The sequence below is a fragment of the Microchirus variegatus genome (assembly GCF_963457635.1).
Source record: "Microchirus variegatus genome assembly, chromosome: 17".
In the NCBI taxonomy this organism is placed as follows: domain Eukaryota; kingdom Metazoa; phylum Chordata; class Actinopteri; order Pleuronectiformes; family Soleidae; genus Microchirus; species Microchirus variegatus.
This window is the reverse complement of record NC_139818.1, coordinates 4462093-4472481: the sequence shown is the minus strand read 5'-3', so window position 1 is coordinate 4472481 and position 10389 is coordinate 4462093. Positions and strand designations below refer to the sequence as shown.

Sequence of the window (10389 nt, the reverse complement as noted above, 5' to 3'; positions counted from 1 at the left end):
TCTCAAACTCAAATGACCTGGGGGCCAATGCACATCTATGGTGCTCAACCGGGGCCGGCCTAGAGAACACAAATTGGGGGAAAAAAAACAACTGTTCACAATACTGCATCATGATATCACACGCATACTTAATAATACTATTTATGATGCATAATTAATGTATTCATATTAAAAACAGACATTTATTCTAAATTACATGAATAATAGTGTGGACAACTGTCATTAAAATTTGGGCCAGGAGCCGATTCGGCCACTGCCATGTAATTTAATGTTGTATGTGATACATTTAACAATGGGATAATTATGATGAAATGTCTTATTATTACTGTTATAAAAACATTGCTAGCATATATTATATTCTATCACCTCGCTGGCAGCTGTGCCTCAGCTACACACTGTGTTTAAAAGACGTGAGGTCGTGGGCCATGTTTTCATTATAACATGATATTGAGTGGAGGGCCGCATGTAATCGATTGGGTGGCAGCATGTGGCCCCCAGGCCAGAGACCCCTGCCATAAAGCCAGCAGCAGATACAGGTTTTAGCATCTGCTAAGTACACTAAAATTAATGTGGTTGCATTTTACGCAATACCTACATACCTTGTTAGCAGCAACAGACTATCACGGGAGCAGGAAGGGAAAATGTGCTCCAGGCAGCTGCCAGTATTTACCTGTGACCACACCAGCATTAGCCACCTAGTAGCACCAACCATAACGCAGGGAGAGATGACACTTACCACTGCCAAAACAACCACAGCAGCGCACACAGGGAGTACAAACAGCACAGCCAACAGTCGCCCTACAACACAACGCAAATGCCTTGAGCAGGTGTTAACACACCCAATATACACCACCAGTCCAAACACCCCAATGTTCCAGTTTTTTAAGTGAAATTCAAGCCATTCAAGTCCAATGAATAGCTTGAAATGGTACAAAGGTAAGTAGTGAACTGCTAGAGGTTAAAAAAAAGAGGTAAGGTTACCCAAAATGAAAAGAAGAAAGTCGAGATGAGTCAATGAGTATAGTTTACTTCACCATCAAATGGCACTCAGAAACTGGGAGAAACTCTGACAAGGAAGAGGTCTGGCAGACACAAAGTATATATATATATATATATATATATATGTACTTTGTGTCGCCCTACAGTGTTGTAGGGCGACTGTATATATGTATATATATATATATATATGTATATATATATATATATATGTATATATATATATATATAAATATAATATATATAATATAAAATATAATATAAATATAATACATACATATATAAATATATTTATAAATATAAATATATAAATAATATCCTGGTCACACAAGTCAGCCAAAAGAAATATCGCAACCAAGTTTCATATCTTCCTTTTAATTTTGTATATTTGAGCTTACAAATCTAAATTCCAAATATTAAAAATCATTAGACTCATTGGAAAAGACATTACACAATGGTACACAGACATGTTGTAATGGTTAAAAAAAAAAAAGACTGCATGGTCCTTGTTAAAATCTTGTATAAATCTAAACTAATCTTTTATAAATTATAGTACAGTATACATCTAGTTAAATTAATTTGGCAATTTTGAAGTTCTACACAAATCTGAGAGTTGCCGCTTCAAATTTTCCGGAGAAGGGAAGTCACGTGTCTGGAGGAATCGTATCAGAGAGGATCATGGGAGAGCCGAGCTGCAACTCCTGCTGCAGGGACTCCAGATCAGCGGGAGTCATGCGGTGCACCTCACTCCAATCAGATAAGAGAGAGGCTGATAGGGGGGCTGAGTCAAAACTGGAGGAGGAAGGAGAAATATACAGGAAGTGTTGAGAGACTGCCCCTTTCTTTGATCACACAAAAGATAAAACATTTATCTGGACACAGAAAGTCAAACTGCAGCCCATTACTGAACACTGTTTAAAGAAAAAGTCTGGTCAAATATTATGAAGGTGCTTTTCAGTGTTTGCTTTTCACTTTGCTGATTTGACAGGAATCAATAACAAGAAAGCTTATTAAGCAATTGTTTTACAGTTTACTTATTTCCATTATGACTTCCAGGTTCTATAGAGCAGTCGTCCCCAACCACTGGGCCAAGGACCGGTGGTCAATTGGTACCAGGCCGCACAGAAAGAATAAATAATTGATTTACATTTTATTGACTATCAGATATGTTTTATTACAAAGATGTTTGATTTAAAAAAAAAAAAAAAAAGATGAACGGATGCATGAATGAATGATTCTCTGATAATAACATCTGTCTGTTCCTTTTGACACACTTGACATATACTTGTTTCAGTCATGCGATACCAAATATTAAATATCTTTGGGGAGCTTTGCAAAGTATGAGACAGAAGAAGAGCCTATGACCGCCATGAAAAAAGCTATATTTAATAGATCTTTCCTGAAATTCAGCCTTGGTGCAGAATTCCTATGGAAGCAAATTTGTGCCATTATCCAAATTAAAGTGCATTAACAGAAATACTTTTGAAAGCAGAAAGCATTTTGTGAATCATGAATAAAATGAATAATCAATATTCCAAACTGCATTTTAATTTTCAACTTCTGCTTATTCTGTGACTTAATTAAAAGACAAAGCAAACAGAGAAATGCTTTTTCGTTTTCATGTTCGCCGCAAAAAGTGTTTCATAATTCAAATGAGTTCACAATACGGAGCGGCGCAGTATAGTGACGTCAGTGGCATGTAACCCTAACCCTATGTATTAAGACAATGTGTACTGTATGTGAATGCTATTGAATCTACTGTGACATGTGAAAACATCACTAATAATTTAGAGCATACTGTGGCTGATTTGATCAGACCTGCAGATAACAGTGTGACTAAACTGAGCTTTGGAAAAGGAGCTCTTGTTGTGTTTGACCTCACCTGTCTCGATCACAGTGTTGCAGGTCTGTGAGAGACTGGTTGAGAAGGTCATCGAGGTCGAAGCCCACACCATATCCAGCACCACTGCCTTTAGGGGTGACTGAGAACACCGGAGGTAAAATATCCTCCACCTGATCGGGAAAAAAACGGGGAAAACATTTGGTAAAATTAACGCTGTGTCCTTAAGATCAGTTCAAGGCAAGTAGTACATTGTGATATTTAAGGCTTGTGTGTATTTATTAATATGGAATAAAATGTTTTTTAAATAAGGGTTGAACAACAATTTTAAATGGCCATACCTGTTTTGAATTCTGGCTACATATCTTACATGTAGCCCCTTTAAAATATATCACAACACAACAGGAAAGAAAAAAAACAGACAAACCTGGGACTTTGAGAGCTGTAGTGTTACTGTGTGGATGTCAGGGGTATTGGTGGGCCCCTGTTGTCCCGTGTCTGTGAATCCCACACTGGGGTGAAGAGTGGGGACTCCTAAAGCCGCACGAAGAGGGTTTGTAGCCTGTGGCCCTGATTTCTCTCCCACTGTGGGACAGTCTATGGGCCCAGCTCTTGTAATCGGCTGGTTGTTGAGGTTATTTTGACCTCTGACATCTACATTACCATTTGTCTCTTGGCTGGTTAATGATGGGACTTTCGTCAAAAAAGTCTCCAGTTGAAGCAGCTGCGACTGATGGTGGGAATTGGGTTGGGTTTGACTTTGAAGATGTGGCTGTGGCTGGAGGAAGCTCGATGGTAGAGGCTGCTGCTTCATATGTTGCTGTAGTTGCCTTGCCTCCAACTGTTGGCCACTCCAGTTCCCTAGACAGCTGAAAGAACTTTGTCCATTGCCCTCGCAGTGAGGTTTGAGCATGTTGTTTTTAACAAAGTCACTGGTCACTGCATCTATCCCTCCACTTACAGCAACAACTACATCTGCTGGTTTCCTCTCTCTCATGGAGAAAAGTAATGTTGGAGTGCTGGGGGGCTGAATCAAGCTTGGCTGGATGGGTTTAATTTGAGAGACGAACTGTTCATGCGGCTGAATCTTCTTCACTTCTTTATCGGTTTTAATATTTAGTGTTCCTTGTGTGCTGTCACTACTTGCTACAGCCCACTTTATGTTGCAGTCCTTGTCAATGATCCTCTCATTGCGGCTGTCCATCATCTTTGTCCACCGCTGCAAAAGACTTTTGTCATTGTCACTCAGCAGGAAGCCGCCCAGCAAGTCCCCCTGCTTTCCCTCCCTCCTCTCCTTCTCCTTCATCTTCCTCTCCCTCTCTCTTGCTCGTTCCTGCCTCTTCCTTCTCTTCTCCTCCCTTTCACGTTGGCGCTCTTGGGCCGTGATGGGACGGCGAGAGTCCTGAACAGACGACAGGGAGGACAGAATTCCTCCTCCTCCACCAGGATCCATGCCCAATGCAGACATTCCTCCATCTGCAATCAAGACATCAAATTAAAGAGTTTTTTTTTTAATTCAGGGGGGCACTGACACATAGTCAGTGCCGACAGGTGCTGACTGAAATTTGTCACTTTTGCAAATCATTCACTCCTTGCACTAGTATAGTATATTTAAATAATCACTGATTTTACATAACAGCACCAGAGGTTCATCCATTGCTGCCTCCATCAGTAAGTTCAAATGTGTTATTTTGGGATTCTTTGTTTGGATTTGCAAGATTGTGACAAATTTACCAAAGTAGGGGGCAGTAGACCAGCAGCTTCTGTGTTTACTGCAAACTAAAGATGCTGATTTTCCCTTTGTACTTTGGTGCAGAGAGTGACTGGTCAGAAAAGACTGTCTAATTTATTGTTAACTTAAACTGAATGTATTAGAATGTATCCTCAGTGTCTCTGATTCTCTGAGCATTCAGCAGTATGTGTCACTCAGTACCAATACCATACAAAAAACCTTAACTATCACTTTAAGGGAAAGGATCAGGTCAATTTTGTGAATGACATGTAATATTTCAAAGAGCTTGATATGAAAGACTGTAAACTTACCACCTCTGGATTTATTTAATAAAGCTGCTTTGAGTGCAGCTTTAGTATCCTCTGAAATTGCGCCTTCTTTTCTTGTTCCTTCTCCTTGACCTGGAGGAGGCCTGGCATTCTTGGACAGGGACTGTGAAAGGGACTGAGACAGTGATTTGACTTGTGCCACAGAGAGAGACAGAGAAGGCACAGTAGTGGGTAGAGGTGTAATGATCTGTGCTGGCGTCGCAGGAATACTGGTGTGAATCTGGGTCATGGACTGGCTCTGGTTGTGCTGAGACATAGGGGCTTGGCTGCTCGTTGGCTTTGGCTGTGCCTCACCGTTTCGTATCGTTTCTGAGGGGGATTCTTCAGTCAACACTGGTGTTGTTAAATCTATGGTCTCTGGCTGATCGCTGTCTGAATTGGCACTGGGCATGTCAACATCGACTGGGCCACTTTCATTTTTGGAGAGAAGAGGCAAATTATGGGTCATATGAGGCAGGGTAGCATGTAGAAATAATGTGGGCTTATTGAAGGTTTGCGGTACTTTTGAAAATGCATAGTTCCCTTTTGGTGGTCTGTGATCTTGTTGAGATTCCACTTCTCTCATTTGCTGCTGTTGTAACTGTGCTGCTTGGGAGTGTTGTGCCATGGTAACCAGTGTGGTTTTGGCCAGGGAGTCCTGGGCTTTACATTGGTTACTTCTTAGTGCTGCTGCTCTGCCATTCCCCCTCACCAAAGGCCTGAACTGCAGTCTCTGATGAGTGATTGTCTTGTTTTTATGAAAGTCCTGGATCTCCATTAAAATTGCCTCTTTAATTTGTTCTTTGTTCATTGAGAGAGTATCAAATTCAAAGTCAAAAGCTGGCACACATATTGGCTCATCATCTGGGTCATGGTACTTAGACAGGTACGGGTGTTCCAGCGCTTGTGTCACACTGATTCGTTCACGAGGGTCAAAGTGCAACATGACCCCAAGAAGGTCCAAAGCCTCCGCTTCAGCTTGCGGGTAAAGTTTGGCTAAAGGCACCGCTGACCGTGACGCAAGACTCTGAATGTAGGAACGCACTCTGTCGGCTCTGATAGCACCAATTAAGCCCTCAGGAGGAGTGCCTAACACAGACAAAATCAGCTGGAGCTGATGGACGTAATGCTTTCCAGGAAATAGCTGTTTTCGCCCCAACATTTCAGCAAAGATGCAGCCCACAGACCACAAGTCAATGGCCAAACTATAGTGATTCAGAGACAGCAGCAGTTCAGGAGCACGGTACCATCGAGTTGCAACATATTCAGTCATAAAGGAATGAGACTCCTCCGGGTGCGAGCTGAGACCCCTAGCCATGCCAAAGTCACCGATCTTTAGCTCACAGTTCTCGTTCACTAACAGGTTGGAGGGTTTGAGGTCACGGTGGATGACGTTGGCAGAGTGCACATACTTAAGGCCACGGAGGAGCTGGTAAAGAAAGTAGCGTGTGTGTTCTGGTGTGAGCGTCTGGGCAGAGTGTATGATCTGGTGCAAGTCGCTCTCCATCAGGTCCAGTACCACATACCTGCAAACGTGGGAAGGAATGGAAAGAAAGTCAAATGAGTACACGACCCTGTTACATGAAATGAAAATGTCTCAACATTGTGTCAAAGAAATCATGCAATATTTGCAGCAGAAATTTGTAAAACATACAAAATTCACCAAAACCACAAGAAGTGCCCTCAGAAAAACTGACCCTAAGGTCGTATTCACACCTATGTCTGCTAGACTCGGTGCAATTGGGGCTTGCAACATTCAGCTGGTCCAAGTTTGTTTTCACACTGCACTTAAGTGAAACAAACCGAACCTTTTGAATACTATATTCCTCTCCTCACCTGAGGCGGTGCTGCAACAAGAATTACTGGAGGAAAAGGCAACAATGAACAAGAAAACTCGCTCATCTATTGTTTAATGCAGGACAACTTCTGTTTCCTCCACATAAGACCAATACATGGAGCTGCAACAAATTCTATGGTTTTATGTGAACATATGACACATACGCTACATCAATGGGCTCAGCCATTTCACCCGGCTATCGTTCTATACACGCATTTTCGGTTGTGTTTACCCACAATGCCCTGCTTTGTACCCGCAGTGCCCTGCGTTGTAGTCTGCTTTGTGCATTTGGTTTGCTTGAAGCAAACCGAGACCTGTCTTTGGTGCGAATCTGAGTTTGGTTGTGCATTCACACCTTCCCAAACGAACCGGACTTTCCGAGCAAACAAACTAAGATTTGAGTTGGGGATGGTGTGAATATGACATACATCTAAACACAAATTACCAAGCACCTTAAACTGGTAGTTCAGTGTGGTTGTATAAGGCACTGTCACTTGTGACAAAAATCATCATGAGAAATGGTGGCTCCCTCTCACTGGAAACATGGCTGCTAGTGTAGACACAAGGACAAACTGATTTTAGCCACACATCTACACTAGCTTAAATATATGGCATGGTCAGAACAGGTTTGCCACTTAATCTCATTGGTGACTGAGAACATAAGTTTCTGAAACACTAACTCTCCCACACCAAAGTCCATAGAGAAATCAGTTTCTAGCTTGAGGAGACACAGGGGCTGCTGGTCGACTGTTGCCTTATTTTGTAACTTCGTGTTAGTGAGGTAAATCATCAAATTAAGGATTTGAAAACAAAGTCATTTGCTGAGTTTTACTGCAGCCAGTAAGTGCTTTACAACAGCCAACTGGAAAAGGCTAACAGTGAACTAAAGCTGCTAACATGTTCTTAAGATAGCATGTGTATCTTACCAGGTGTAGATTTCAGAAGGTGTGCATTTTGTTAAGTGGCTAATATCTGTTAGTGTCTTTGCTGGCAGCCATGTTTTCAATAAGAGTGAGTGTCCTTGTCTGAGGCTAGTGCTCTAACTACCTCATGCAACCACACTTCGAGAAAACTGAAATATCCCTTTAAATATTTAGCGAGAGATTTTCATTGCCACTATACAACCTACATTAAACATCCAACATATTGTGAACATAGTTTCAGAATTACTTTATAAACTTTCACAGAGACATTTCTTGCCTGAGGAGAAACGTATATTCAGTCATTCTTGATTAAACATGTGATGAAAAGAAAAATCACATACACAGACTTAAAGGCAGAGTGAGGAAGGTTGGGCTGCAGGATGTCTTTGATGGCGATGATGTTGTCATGCTTGAAGTGCTTCAGAATCTTGAGTTCTCGCAAAGTTCGTTTAGCATTTGTCACCACTTCAAAAGCATTGGAGATCTTTTTTATCGCCACCTGCTGGCCTGTAAAATATGAAAATTATTCAGAGAAAAATGGAAAGACAACATGCACAAAAGATAAGCCATTTTAGACATGAACTGGATGGTCTCTGGAGATCGTAGTTCACATATGACAAGCAAAACAAGGAATATGTGTCCCCATCAGTCTTTTAACCAAAACTACACCCTTGTGTGAAAGCATGAGATGTGTGTACGTGTGTATTCCGTCATCAAAGCATGCCTACCATTGTCACGTCTCCTAGCAGAGGAGACAACACCATAAGCCCCAGTGCCGATGGTTTCTATGACATCATACTCTTCTCCCACATCAAACTTCACATCAAGAGAGTGAGCTTTGAGTATAGCCAGGTTTTTTGCTGCAGTGCTGGTGTCTGTGGTGTCACATGTTGCCTCGACTCTGGACGGACACTGGTTGTCTCTGTTTTTGTCTGTGGCCATTCTTTCAGGTGACAAGGCCAAAAATGTACCATTTTTACCTTCTCCCGCCTCCTTAGTCGACATTCTTCTGGGAAAAAAAAGAGATATTAGCAGGTTTTATTTTACAGGACCGACATCACAGAATGAGGGACATTGTGCACTATATGTTTTCTACCAGAGATTGGTGAGGAATCAGGGATCCCACAATTGTATTTTGACAACCTGCACGTGACCTTTAACCTACTTTCCAACAGTCATGCCTACTGTAGTACTTTAGTTTCACAGAAATGATAAAATGATGGACAAACCTCCCTCTTATTCCCCACCTCTGTGGTGTCACTGCAATAACTCAATCCTTACTTTAACAGCAACAATGAAATAAATTTGCAAGATTGGAACATGTCTCTCAGGATATAGGAATGTGCAATAATCCTGTAACAATATATAATGAGAGGTCTTCTCAATATCATTATAAAAAAGGTTCAATATGTATGAAAGTTTTGCGTTGTGAAGAATTTGTTTTCTGTCAATTAAGTTTTAAACTCAAAAATAATTGGCTTCACATTGGATAATTACTTAAAATAAACGAGTTAAAAGAGAGTAGAGCTCTCATATTGCGATGGTGAATATACACATATTTCATTTAAATACCGATGAATTGAGTAATTCAGTAAGTATGGGCCTTTAAAAAAAACTAAACTAAGCAAAAAAGACCGAGGCGTGACTTCGCGACTGTTAAGCCCGACTTAATAAGTGAACCAAACCTGAAGAATTAAACCAAATACGAGTATTATTACAAACGACACTGAGGAAGTGGAATACATGAGCAATCTCTGTGAGAAAGACCTTACCCAATCTTGATGCAGGGGCGTAGGCTAGTTACCTGGAGATCAGGGACACTGAAGCAGGCCTTTCTGGTTTATTTAATCCAACACGACATCTTGAATAGGTTCTTGGAGGTAATGGAAGATTGGCCGGCCATGTAAAACAAACAAAACATTTGAAAATGTGCTCTGAATGCCACAGTATCGCGGCGAACATTTGTTTTTGTCTGCCGCCTCTTCGTAGCTTTTCCGTGTTGGGTTTGAGTGACAAGTGACTAACCAACGAGGTGAGGCGCCGTTCCGGCGACTATCCAATAGGAGAGGAGGACACTGGAAGGCGGGGAATTGGTACATAACTCCGCCCACAATACCATTTTAGGATCAGTGTGCCGTCCACTGTCCAGAGGAAGAAGGAAGATGATCGAAGTCCGTCGTGTCGGTGTGTTAAACATTAAAGCCTCATTCCGATGTAATGACAAGTGAATAAGATTTAGTTTTAGCTTTGTGAAGCCCTGAAGCCTTACAGCCAAATCGTTCGAGAAAGGGTTCATTTCTCCAAGATTCGTGTGCACACGAAACCACATACTGGCCAAGTGTATAACTACAGGCCTCTGTATCTGAACCACGTAATGTGTGATGCATTGAGTTTTTGTGTGTGTATGTTGGGAATGACTATGAATTACAAAAAATGTATGACCAAATCATTTCTGTACATAAATACGCACATATGTGTATAATAATTGTTTTGAATGTATTCTGTGTGTGTAATTTTTTTCCAAAATGGTAATATCATAACAGGGCTGCCCACTTTTGAGAAAACCTTGGCATGCAGGGCTAATGTATGTCTGGCCCAGAATTTTTATGGATGTACTGGCTCAACCAGAGACAGTTGTCTGTCAGATACGGAACCGTTTTTAACCGTGATGTACTTCAGCGTGAAAAGTACACACGTGGACGTGTGGCGCGAGAGCGCGAGAAGTCAATCAGATGCGTGTGTCTCACGGCCAA

The 10389-nt window shown here is 41.5% G+C and overlaps 1 protein-coding gene across 1 annotated transcript; it reads right to left on the bottom strand.

Annotated features, from left to right (window-relative positions):
* Positions 1 to 1640: 1640 nt before the first annotated feature.
* Positions 1641 to 8641, bottom strand: mapk7 (mitogen-activated protein kinase 7; the record flags this gene model as incomplete). The annotated part of the gene is made up of 6 exons (XM_083903834.1): positions 1641 to 1788; positions 2879 to 3009; positions 3264 to 4312; positions 4880 to 6402; positions 7978 to 8143; positions 8365 to 8641. 6 exons carry the CDS (start codon positions 8639 to 8641, stop codon positions 1641 to 1643), a joined length of 3294 nt encoding a protein of 1097 aa, XP_083759960.1.
* Positions 8642 to 10389: the final 1748 nt, after the last annotated feature.